Below are 14209 nucleotides of genomic sequence, written 5' to 3' on the forward strand. Positions count from 1 at the left end.
TGTTGAATGGCACCGTCTTGTTGAAACCATGTGTCATGCAAGTCAAGCTCTTGTTTTTGGGCAAAAAATTTTAGATATCGTCTCACGGTAGAGCTCACTATTCACATGTACGTTGCGATTCGCATCATCTTTGAAGAAGTACGATCCAATGATGCCACCAGCCCATAAACCGCACCAAATTGTGACTTTTTCTGGATGCATCGGTAGCTCTTGCAATGCTTCTGGCTGATCTTCACTCCAAAATCGACAATTCTGCTTATGAACTTTTTTAACAGATAACTTTTTTTTGATAATAAAATTAAATAATTTGCAAGCGTTGTTTGTTTGCAAGACGATTCATGGTTAAATTGTAGACCAATCTGAAGATGTTTGACAGTGAAACAAAACACGAAATGTGCGTGAGCAGTGAAAACCAGTGTTGTCGAAAAGATAATAGCTAAAAAATCACCATTTATTATATGAACGATTGAATTTCAGATATTTTGAGTTTCAAAATATATTAATTGAAATTCAGATATTCCATTTGATATTCTATTCCAGATATTATATTTTATAATTTCAATTAAGATTGCGATAGTTTTTTGAAATTCAGAATGTGTTTATTAAAACTCAGACATTCCATTTGAAATTTCAATTAGAATCCAGAATATTTCAATTGAAATTCAGACTCCATAAAATACCAATTGAAATTGAGAAATTCAATCTGTAATTCAGAAAGTTCATTTGAAGTTCAGAAATTCCGTATGATATCCATACAGTCCTTTTGAAATTCTGAATAATTCATTTAAAATTCAGATACTTCTTTTGAAATTCAGAATATTTCAATTCAAAGGTAGATACTTTATTTGAAATTCAGAATATTTTATCTAAAATTCAGAATATTTCAGGTCAAATTCAAAATATTTTAATTCAGACTGGGGTAACTTTCAAATGTAATTCAGATTAAACCAATTGAAATTGATAAATTCCGCTTAAATTAAGAATTTCATTTAAAATTCAGGTAGTAAATTTGAATTTCGGAAATTCCGTATGATATTCAGATATTTTATTTGAAATTCAGATACTTCATTTGAAGATCAGATATTTTATTTGCATTTCATAAATTCCATTTGAAATACTAAAATTTTTCAATTGAAAATCAAATATTCCATTCGAAGTTATTCAGAAGATTCCAATTGGAATTCCGACTACACAAATTTTAAAAGTATTTCAGAAAATACAAATTTAAAAATTAGAAATTCCATGTGGTGTTCAGACACCCCATGTGAAATTCATATATTTTATTCGAAATTCAGATATTGTATTTGAAATTCAGATATTTTATTTGAAATTCAGAAATTTATTTGAATTTCAGAATATGTAAAATGCAATTTAGATATTCCATTTGAAATTCAGAATATTTCAATTAAAATTGAGAATATTTCAAGTGAAAATCAGACTACACCACTTTTAAATATAATTCAGATATTCCAAGTACTAATTGAAATTCAGAAATTCCTTTTGTAATTCAGAAATTTCGTTGAAATTGAGATATATTTTTTTTTTTGAAATTCATTTCATATTCAGATATTCCTCTTGAAATTCAGAATACTTCTTTTGAAATTCATATATTTCATATGAAATTCGGAATATTTCAATAGAAATTCACTTATTTCATTTGAAATTTTTAATATGCTAATTAAAATTTAATATTCCATTTTGAAATTCATCATATTTCAATTTAGAATATTTGAGTTGAAATTCAGAATATTGCAACGAAATGGTGTGGTCTGACACAATTTTCAAGTGTAAGTCCGAAGAAACCAAATATAATTCTGAAACTGCATTTATTATTCAGAAATGTCATTTGAAAGTCAAAAATTCCGTTTTATATTCAGATATTCCACTTGAAATTCAGAATATTTAATTTGAAATCCGGACACGCCATTTGAAATTCAGAATATTTCGATTGAAATTCAAATATTTAATTTGAAATTCAGATTATCTATTTGAAATGCAGAATATATATTTGAAATTCAAAATATTTTAATTTGACCTCACATATTTTATTTGAAGTCCAAAATATGTTGATTGATATCCAGACATTTCATTTAAAATTCAGCAAATTCAGAATATTTATTTTGAAACTCAGAATATTTTAATTGAAATTCAGACTACACCAATTTCAAGTGTAAGTCAGAAGAAATCAATTGAAATTCAGAAATTCTATTGGTAGTTTAGAAATCTCATTTGAAATTTAGATATTTTATTTGAAATTCTGAAATTCCATTTGATATTCAGATACTCCATTTGAAGTTCATATACTCCGTTTGAAATTCAGAAATTTCAACTGAAATTCAGATATTTCATATATCTTAATTCGGAATTCATAATATATCATTTGAAATTCAGTTCAAGATATAAGAAGTCTTTCATCGAAGTCTCCTGTGGTAAAAAATATACTATTTAAACTAATATAAATGTAAAATCTATATACCGGTCTTAATGGCAGCTATATTCAAAAGGCTACACAATGTTGGAGATGGCGAAAGAGACAAAATTAGACACGCTGTATCTCTACCTATATTATAGTTTTTGGCCAACAATAGCCTGTTCCTGAAAGCTAAGGTCCTCATTTACAAATGTCTAGAACATTTCGTAATACTTTAACAAATAGATAAGACGTTGAGAACTTATTTCATTTTTTTTTAATACAACGCACAGTGGGCCAAGCGGCGAAAAAAATAGAAACAAGTCCACAACTTTTTTCCTGTTGATCTGAGCAGCAAAAAAATTCATTCACATACAAAATACGCATTTTATAAGCCTTAGATTTTTAATTTGGAGAATGCTTTAAATGGCAGCAATACCAATCAATAAAATAGTAAGCTTATAAAACGCGTTTTTTAACCGATTTGGATGAAATTTGGAACGGCGAGACCTATCTACAACTGTGTCGAATATGGTCCAGATCGGTCCAACCTCTCCAAAAAAAAAGATTTTAACACCGAGTTTAGTTAAATTTCGAAGCTAGGGAATGATTTATACATCCATTAAAATAAGGTCTATTGCTTAAATATTGCTTTTGTGTCGCCAGTTACATAAAATCGGATAGGATAGAGATATATTCATGATTCTTGTTGTGTTTTCTAGAAGGAGTGATGCAGAATTAAGGTTCCTTACATATGTATAAAGGGTGATTTTTAGCATTATCTTTTTGGCAACACTGCATATCTTTGGCAACGAAACAGCTCACGCACGTTTCGTGTTTTGTTTCACTGTCAAACATCTTCAGTTTGGTCTATAATTTAACCATGAACCGTCTTGAAAAAGAACAACGCTAGCAAATTATTGAAATTTATTATCCATGCTCTATTAAGAAGGTTCATCGTGCGCTTCTTCCATTGAGCGACGAAGATAATTTTTGGCTCAATAGGTACGTAAATAAGCAGAATAGTCGATTTTGGAGTGAAGGTCATCCAAATTCATTGCAAGTGCTACCAATGCATCCAGAAAAAGTTTATGGGCTGGTGGCATCATTGGACCGTACTTCTTCAAAGATGAAGCGAATCGTAACGTAACTATGAAAGGTGAGCGCTACTGTGAGGTGAAACCAACTTTTTTGACCAGAAATGCATGAGCTTGACTTGCATGACATGTGGTTTTAACAAGACCGTTCCACATGCCACACAGCACGGGATTTTATTTCACGTTCGGGACCGGTCAATTGGCCGCCTTTTTCGTGCTATTTTACGCCTTTAGACTATTTTTTGTGGGGCTATGTTAAAGCTCATGTCTATACAGAAAAGCCCTGTTCAATTGACGCAATGGAAGACAACATAGAAGCATTTATTAGTGAGATACCAGTCGAAATGTTGGAAAGCGTATGCCAAAATTAGGACTAAGCGGATGGTCTATTTGAAGCGCGGTCATGGGCGACATTTACATTAAATTATATGGATCGTACTATCGATTCAAATAAAGATTTCAAGAATTTTTCTGAATTTTATGTTTTTTTTTGGGAAACTATGCTCTTAAAAAATCACCCTTTATGTGCAATAAAATGTGACGTAGTACTTGGTTTTTAGCATTGACAATTTATTTATAACGTATTTTGGTTACCACGGCCTCATTTATGGCTGGGTTATGGCGAGACATTTCTTAAATTGTTGGATACATATTAACATTCAAGTTAAAATAAAAAAATCGCCGTGAAACTTTTGGAAACTTTTGTAATGTAGTAAAAACAAGTAAGGACGGTCTAAAGTCGTCCAAAAACGACCTTTTGATACCATACACCACATGGGGTATGCAATATAGGCGAAGTCTTCGAAATTTAAATTTGCTTACAATTGAAGTGACGAATTTCGACCAAACTTTTGTTTGGAAATTCATTAATGCAAAATCATTAATGCGATTGCAACGGCCCAAAAACTGAAAATGAGGAGATATATATATCTAAATCTGAACCGATTGTTGTTATATTTACTTGTGATCCGAAGAGTTGGAATTAACACAAATAATCGAATTATTGCTGTATAAGTCAAGATTGGACAATACTTTATATGGAAGCTATGCCTAAATCTAAATCAATTTCGAACAAAATCGGCACACATAGTAAAAAAACAGTCATAAAAGTATGCATTGTGCCAAATTGTGAAAAAATCTGTCAAGAAATACGCTGACCATGGCCTTAAAAGTAAAAATCGGGTGATACATATATATGTTACCTATATCTAAATCTGAACCGATTTATTTAAAACACAACAACATTGTCAGGAGTTATAAGGAAAAACTACTTGCCAACATTTTGGGAAAATCGTATAGCAAATGACCACATTATTGCAACATTATTCGAAATCGGACTAACATATATGGGAGCTAAAAAAAATCTGAAATCTGAACCGATTTTAATAAATTAAAATGCATGGATGGACAGACGGACATACCTAAATCAAATCAGAATGTGATTCTGGGTCGATCAGTATGCTTATCAATGGGTCTATCTCTATTCCTTCTGTGTGTTACAAACAAATTCACTAAGTTATAATACCCTGTACCATAGTAGTGGTGTAAGGTATAAAAAATGGCCATATTGCCTTTAAGATAAAAGGGTGGTTTGATTTTGAAAAGAGTCAAATTAGCATTTAAAACTTTTCTAATTGGCTCCGCTTTATGAAAATGGAAAAGAATAATGTTAATGATTTGATAACCAAAATTTACGAAAACTTCAAGTAAATAGGAGTATCTTTTATGGAAAATTTTGCTAGTTTTAGAAAAACAAAATGTTTTTCATGTTGAAAACGATGCCATATTTAAACCGCTAAATATATTGGAATGATTATTTATTTTATTTTATCTATACTATACTGGCACAATTTGGGTGAAACTTTCAGTATATAGCTAAGAAATTGACGGAGTTATAAAGAAACAACACTGAAGAAACCGATGCAAAATTTTCACATTTTACAACTAAACTGTTCATATCTCCTCAACGGTAAACGATGGCATAGGACATTGTGCATGCTTTTTTAGACCTCGTCAAGCTCCTTCTCCAGAGTCCTAAACCATGCATATCGGTACAGTAGATTAAAAGTTATAAATCTTGAAAGGTTGGAGAAGTGGAAAATGGTTAATTTTGACACCCTGCATCTCACCCTGTTTTAAATATATTGACCTACATTTTCCATTTTCCTGAAAGCCTATGTACTCTTCTACAAATGTCTAGAACATTTTTTACCGCTCAGATCAACAAATAAAAAGTTGGTGATTTATTTCCATTTTTTTCCGCTTGGCCTAGTGTCCAACGCCATCTTGCGTTTAAAATTATCCATAAAAGACTTTTTCGATAGAGAAAGGTTGAAAGGTAGAATAAATTATAACGCAAAGTTGATAATACAATGGCTGAAAACTTGACTAAATGGATATGCAATGATGTATGGTTGCAGACTCGACTAACTGATAACGCAGAGTTGATTTTTTGAAAATCAGAATGTATGAGTGAAAGGTGGCAAATTTTTCACTTGTTTATAAAGTGTGTACATCGAGGACATGTCCCGGAAGTAAACATTTTATATAATAGTGTCCTTATAGTATACGTTTTATAATAAATCTGATATATGTTGACATTTCGAAGTGTTAGCGTGGAAAAATGGGCATACATCGTATGGGAAAATAAAAACAAAGCGATGTATGCCATAATTTCCATAGGTTTTTTCTGTCCCCAAAACATCCATTTTACATATATATATATATATATATATATATATATATAGATAGATATATATATATATAAATATATATATATATATATATATATATATATATATATATATATATATATATATATATATATATATATATATATATATATATATATATATATATATATATATATATATATATATGAGAGCTATATCTAAATCTAAACCGATTTCCATGAAATTCACCAGTAATATTGAGAGTCAAGAGAAAATCCCTCCTGCCAAATTTCGAGAAAATATGTTTGCAAAAAACAATTTTATTGCAATATTACTGGAAATCGTACGAACATATATATGGGAGCTATATCTAAATCTGAACCGATTTTGACTAAACTCTATATATATTGTGGTAGTCATCGAGGAAAGCGTTGTGCAATATTTTGGCAAGATTGGTCAATAAATGTGCTTGCAGTGGCTCTAGAAGTGAAAATCGGGCGATATATACATATGAGAGCTATATCTAAATCTGAACCGATTTCCATGAAATTCACCAGTAATGTCGACAGTCGTAAAAAAATCGGTTAACAAATGACCATTTTATCGCATTATTACTGAAAATCGGACGAACATATATATGGGAGCTATATCCAGATCTGAACCGATATTTTCCAATTTCAGTAGGCTTCGTCTCTAGGCCGAAAACATGCCTGTACCAAATTTGAAGACGATTGGATGAAAACTGCGACATGTACTTTGTACACAAATTAACATGGACAGACGGACGGACAGACAGACAGACGGGCATAGCTAAATCGAATCAGAAAGTGATTCTGAGTCTTGGAGGAGAGGTTGTGGATTTGAGGTTCAAATGTCTTCTTGAATATTACCCTCCATGTAATGGACTTAAATTGTGAAAACTATCCTAGCATGAAGCTTCTAAGAGGTTTCAAATAATACGAATAAATTGCAATGATTTTTTCTTATTTTTTATTTCTTCTTTTTCTTTTTTCATATGTCTTCGATCGTTGCTGAATACCATTAATGATGCTGCTTCCATGGATGACTGTGTGTGTGTGTGGGTGTGTGAAAATGTGACCATACCTCACTAATTACGTCATTTGTCACTTCATATGCATTGATGGCGATGATGCTTCCTTCCGTGTGCCCGGCTTGGTGATGATGATGCCATTATGGCAACACAAACACCGGGTGTTGGTGTTTGGGTATGCCTTGCCTGTGGGTGTGACTGCGGTGCTTTGCTCGGTGTGATGATGCATGCGATGGAATAATCTGAAAATTGCGTTCTTCTGCATCTCAACGCCTTTGGAACGAACGATGCAATGTCAAAACAAATGGCCTTTATCCTTGTCTCCGCCACATTAACATGCTTGCTGACAACTTTTGGGCTGGCGCTGGATGGAACCCTGATGTTGGGCCACCAACAACTTAATGACGCTATTGGGCTGGTAATGCTGCTTGTCGCTGTACTTTGGCTTATGCGATGGTGATTACAACAAATGGGAATCATAAACAACAAAAATGCATTCGCCAACACTCTCACCCTCTACCCTCCGTCCTACTCGTAAATCATACATTCCCTGTATTTATCTGCTGTGGGTGATGAATGGTGAATAAATAATGCTGTGTGCACATGGGATATGCGGTTTTCATAAACTTTCGCCCATTCGTATTCGCCGACTTTGACCTGATTTGCGTATGCGTTTTTTCGTTTCGTTGTTGCTGCTGCTGTTGGCGACGTTATTCCCTCAATGATGATAATAATGGAAAATATTGGCCATGCTTCGGGGCATTTCACCACTCCCTGCCTGGCACACCTTGCAACACGAATTACACACTTCTAACTAACACATCCATTTTCTACGCTCTTGTGTGTGCGCTGTCAACGTTCTTCAATGTATGTCTATCACATTGATTCGCATTCAAACAACGGTATACTCATCGCGCAATCTGAAATTCACGGCCGACGCAAACGTCGTAAACACATTGATACAACCGGATGTGACATGACGTGACTTGACGCACGTCGTCGCACGGCAACCAACAGCTCTGCTGTCAGCTACACTGCGCACATATCAAAAGGCGGCCTGTGACACAGATCAAGTAGTAATTGCATGTCCACGTGGCACCAGCATATCGATTGAGTTCGCACAGTATAATAAATTTATAGCCAAAGGTAAGTCAGACCACCAGCAGATGCTCCATTCATGCATGTATGAACATGACTTTATTACATATATATGTATGTGTGTTGTTCTGCATGTATGAGTAAATGTAATATTTCCGAGTATTAATGTAAATAATCCAATTTCCTTTCGGTAATCGAAGATCCTTGTTTACCACACAAACCTCTGACTGGTATGGGCAACTCACGGAAAAAGATAAATACACGGAAAAAGATAAATATTGTTCAAGGATATAGGCCAATTAAATTACTTTAACTTAGTAAATTAAAGCCACATGTGTGATACAAAATATATGTGTATTAATTATGAATTCTGTAATCAAATATGAATTGTTTTAAAGTTTCTCTGTGAAAACTAAAACATTATTTCTTAAATCTTCTTAGTGTATTGAAGTTATATGAATTACAAAATTAATTACCTCAACAAGAACAATCAATAACGTACTAAGTACTGCGACGAACTTTGGATACTCACCACCATGGATATATCATCCTATTTTATGATAACTCCTCTATTTTATTCAAATATGAGCTGACCTGAATTTTTAAGGGGTTTCCAAAAAGAGGTGTTATTTTGGCATGCAATGAAAAATTTATTTTTTTTGAGATAAATGATCTGATATTTATTTTATAATAGAGAGGAAGGTATGCCGTTAATAATGAGAAATAACATCAGCCAAACGGTCATCAAGACAACGCTAACAGGAACATATCATTTTCCATTACCAAATCGCAAGATGGCTGCCCTATGTCCTCGTAAGCGTCACAATTTCAATCTTTGAAGTCTTGACTCGACGCTAGGCTGTTGGCATACACATTATCTTTCACCTGGTCACAAATGAAGAAGTTGAAGAAGAAGGCTTTAAATCACAATATCTCGGTGGCCAATTGTCATCACCTCTCCCTCTAAACACGGCCCGGAAACGTTTCTCGTAAAATTGCAATGGTATTGTTTTTGATACATCTTGAATTCAGGACCAACAGACCATATCTAGCACGGATAATTAAAACAGTAGCTCGACATGAAAAAAAGTTGTGAAAAGTGTTGGAGAGATACTGTTGTTCAATAGTGAATGAAGATTGTGAAATTGAAATTGAGGAGGCATCGACATATAAGTTTTCGAAATCTATAGAATTCAATGATGTAATTATATCCCGACAGTAATCACATGTTGGACCTGTACGAATCTGAACTCTGTTCCCGACTGACTGACAAATATTCGACCACTTTCTCGTCCAATAAATGTTCAATTCAATAATTTTCTCGGTCACAAACGTGGAAGGCGGTGTGCACCATGCTTCAGTACTCTATCGAAACATCTTAAGTTTGTCCTTAAAGTCTATGAAAACAGCGTATCGTAACCCATTTCTAGATGTTAAATATAGTTCGGAGTATCAGGAGGAAGGTATAGCATTCTCTTGACAAAAAGCCGTGATAACCTCGCGGTATCTGCATATTTCTCATATACCCAAATATGGCAAACCAGTAAGGATAGGCAGAAGTCGGGCGGGGCCGACAATATAATATCCAACACCGAGTCTACGTACTACTTTTATGGAACCTGAAATCTAGTCAGTCTTTTATAATTTTCTTACGATAGGACCTAAATTCTGGCTTCTACAGCCTTAAAGGACCATATGGGATGAAATATATATCGGAGCTATATCTAAATCTGGACCGACTTCGATGAAATTGTGCAAACGTATTAGGATGTCAAATCAAACATCTCATGCAAAATTTTGTAAAGATCGGACCAAAACTGTGGCTTCCATATATGAGAGCTATATCTAAAGCTGATCCGATTTTAATATAATTTTGCAAACGTATTGGGACGTCAAATATAGCATATCGTGCTGAATGTTGTAAAGATCAGACCAAAATTGTGTCTATGAGGATGAGATTTATTATGCGATCTATATCTCAATTTTATACACAATTGGGACGTCAAATAAAACATATCGTGCTGAACATTCCAAAGATCGGACCCAAATTGTGGCTACTACATTGACCATATCGGATGAAAGATATTATGCTATCTATATCTAAATCTCGACCGATATGTTTGAAATTTTGCACACATATTGGACGTCAAATAAAACCTCATGCCCGATTGTGATGAAATTATAAACACACTCCGAGACGGCAACATTTTGTAAAGATCGGTCCAAAATTGTTACTTCTACAGCCATAAAATAAAATACCATATACCATAAAATACCATATCCAAAAAAAAAAAAAATATATATATATATATAAAGGAGCTATATTTAAATCTGATCCGATTTCTTTCAAAATCAATTGCGTACGTCCTTGGACCAAAAAAGAGACACGTGTAAAATTTCATGACAATCGATCTACAAATGCGACCTGTACCTTGGTCACACGAATAGATGGACAGACAGACTGATAGAGCTAAATCGAATCGGGAAGTGATTCTAAGCCGATCGGCATACTTAGCAATGGGTCTACCTCATCTCTTTCTTAGCGATGCAAACAAATGTACAAAATTATAATACCCTATAACACAGTGGTGGTGTTGTGTATAAAAACTTATGTTCCAGGAATTAAACTTATTAATAAACAACTTAAAGCACGACAAGTTCAGCCGGGCCGAATCTTATATACCCTCCACCATGGATCGCATTTGTCAAGTTCTTTGCCCGGTATTTCTTTATAGGCAAACAAACGATAATGGATAAGAATTGCTATGCTATTGGAGCGATGTCCGGATATAAATCTATTCGGGCAATACTTGGATTGGATGTTAAAGACAATACTAGATCCCTTTGTGAAAAATCGGATGAGAATTGCACCCTGGATGGACTGAAGAAGTAAAATGGGGAGATCGTTTTATATGGGAGCTATATCAGATTTAAGACTGTGCAAAATTTCAAGCGCATAGCTATACTCATTCGAAAGTTAGCGTGCTTTCCACAGAGAGTTAGACAGACGGACGGATCTCCGATCATTGAGCTCGTCTCGAAACAGAAACAAACGAAAATAAAAAAAAATTGTAACTCCAATATTTCATAACAAGTAAAAACGCGTTAAGTTCCGCCGAGCCAAACTTTGGATACCCTACACGTCGGGCATATATATAAACCACCTTTCATCGAAATCCGGTGACAACTGCATACCTTATGTCCCATAGCAGTTATCTCGAAATATGTTCCGATTTGGACCAAATACTAATGAGTACAAGTCATTGTTCAATTGTGTATAACAAAATATTGGTCTTTTTAGTACCTATATCTAAAAATAAACCGATCTGAACCATATACAACCAGGATGCGCCTTTTATGGGCCCAAAACATTAAATCAAGAGATCAGTCTGTATGCTATATATATCCAAATCTGAAACGATCTGTGCCATAATGCAGGAGTATATCAAGGGGCTTAACCTAACTCACTGTCCCAAATTTCGGCGACATCGGACATTAAATGCGCCTTTTATGGGCCCAAAACCTTAAATCGAGGGACCGGTCTATATGGCAGCTATATCCAAATCTGATCCGACCTGAGCCAAATTGAAGAAGGGTGTCGAAGGCCCCAACACAACTCACTTTCCCAAATTTCATCAAAATCGAATAATAAATGTGGTTTTTATGGGCCTAAGACCCAAAATCGGAGGATCCGTCATATCGGATAATAATTGCGACCTCTAGGGGTCAAAAAGTCAAGATCCCAGATCGGTTTATATGGCAGCTATATCAGGTTATGAACCGATTTGAACCTTATTTGACACAGTTGTTGAAAGTAAAATAAAATACGCCTCTCCAGAAGCTCAAGAAATCAAATCCCCAGATTTGTTTATATGACAGCTATATCAGGTTATGGACCATACTTGGCACGGTTGTTGGATATCATAACGAAATACTTCGTGCAAAAATTCATTCAAATCGGATAAGAATTGTGCCCTCTAGAGGCTCAAGAAGTCAAGACCCAAGATCGGTTTATATGGCAGCTATATCAGGTTATGGACCGATTTGAACTATACTTGGCGCAGTTGCTGGATATCATAATAAAACACGTCGTGCAAAATTTCATTCCAATCGGATAAGAATTGCGCACTCTAGAGGCTCAAGAAGTCAAGACCCAAGATCGGTTTATATGGCAGCTATATCAAAACATGGACCGATATGGCCCATTTACAATACCAACCGACCTACACTAATAAGAAGTATTTGTGCAAAATTTCAAGTGGCTAGCTATACTCCTTCGGAAGTTAGCGTGCTTTCGACAGACAGACGGACGGACGGACGGACATGGCTAGATCGACATAAAATGTCACGACGATCAAGAATATATATACTTTATGGGGTCTCAGACGAATATTTCGAGTAGTTACAAACAGAATGACGAAATTAGTATACCCCCCATCTTATGGTGGAGGGTATAAAAATCATTACGATCGGTTAATGATTGCCTATTTGGCAGCTTTTCAAATTATGAAATGGTAAAGGTGACCTACATTGACGCCCCATGTAAACCCCTGGGACATGGGACATATCTTCCAAACACTTCTTGAACAATGACGCTTTTAGATTTTTTGCTTTAACAAATATTAGTGCAACTACGGGCAGCCAAACATTTTTGAATTATATTTAGGGGCATTCGAAGAGTGTACTTTGAAAATATGACGAGGGTTGTTTTGGGTATATTTCTTTATTTGCTATCAAAACTGAAATATAGTGAAAAATGGGTAGTCAATTACCTGGAGAAGCTCAAAGAAATCATTGTATTGTATATTTTTATACCCTCCACCATAAGATGGGGGGTATACTAATTTCGTCATTCTGTTTGTAACTACTCGAAATATTCGTCTGAGACCCCATAAAGTATATATATTCTTGATCGTCGCGACATTTTATGTCGATCTAGCCATGTCCGTCCGTCTGTTTGTCGAAAGCACGCAAACTTCCGAAGGAGTAAAGCTAGCCGCTTGAAATTTTGCACAAATACTTCTTATTAGTGTAGGTCGGTTGGTATTGTAAATGGGCCATATCGGTCCATGTTTTGATATAGCTGCCATATAAACCGATCTTGGGTCTTGACTTCTTGAGCCTCTAGAGTGCGCAATTCTTATCCGATTTGTCTGAAATTTTCGTCTGAGACCCCATAAAGTATATATATTCTTGATCGTCGTGACATTTTATGTCGATCTAGCCATGTCCGTCCGTCCGTCCGTCTGTTTGTCGAAAGCACGCAAACTTCCGAAGGAGTAAAGCTAGCCGCTTGAAATTTTGCACAAATGCTTCTTATTAGTGTAGGTCGGTTGGTATTGTAAATGGGCCATATCGGTCCATGTTTTGATATAGCTGCCATATAAACCGATCTTGGGTCTTGACTTCTTGAGCCTCTAGAGTGCGCAATTCTTATCCGATTGGAATGAAATTTTGCACGACGTGTTTTGTTATGATATCCAATAACTGTGCCAAGTATGGTTCAAATCGGTCCATGTTTTGATATAACTGCCATATAAACCGATCTTGGGTCTTGACTTCTTGAGCCTCTAGAGGGCGCAATTCTTATTCGATTTGAATTAATTTTGGCACGACGTGTTTTGTTATGATATCCAACAACTGTGCCAAGTATGGTTCAAATCGGTCTATAACCTAATATAGCTGTTATATAAACCGATCTTGGGTCTTGACTTCTTGAGCTTCTAGAGTGCGCAATTCTTATCCAATTGGAATGAAATTTTGCACGACGTGTTTTGTTATGATATCCAACAACTGTGCCAAGTATGGTTCAAATCGACCGACAACCTAATATAGCTGCCATATAAACCGATCTTGGGTCTTGACTTCTTGAGCCTCTAGA

General features: G+C 34.8%; 2 protein-coding genes across 2 annotated transcripts in view; both read left to right on the forward strand.

The window, feature by feature from the left end:
* The window catches only part of LOC106089583 (glutamine--fructose-6-phosphate aminotransferase [isomerizing] 2), a 626017-nt gene that overhangs the window by 71262 nt on the left and 540546 nt on the right, over positions 1–14209 (forward strand). The window lies entirely within an intron of this gene.
* The window catches only part of LOC106092156 (uncharacterized), a 153205-nt gene that overhangs the window by 65343 nt on the left and 73653 nt on the right, over positions 1–14209 (forward strand). The window contains exon 2 of the mRNA XM_059362831.1: positions 8248–8376. Coding sequence (XP_059218814.1) covers positions 8248–8376 — 129 coding nt within the window. The remainder of the gene's footprint in view (positions 1–8247; positions 8377–14209) is intronic.

Source organism: Stomoxys calcitrans, chromosome 2 (genome assembly GCF_963082655.1).
Source record: "Stomoxys calcitrans chromosome 2, idStoCalc2.1, whole genome shotgun sequence".
Taxonomy (NCBI): domain Eukaryota; kingdom Metazoa; phylum Arthropoda; class Insecta; order Diptera; family Muscidae; genus Stomoxys; species Stomoxys calcitrans.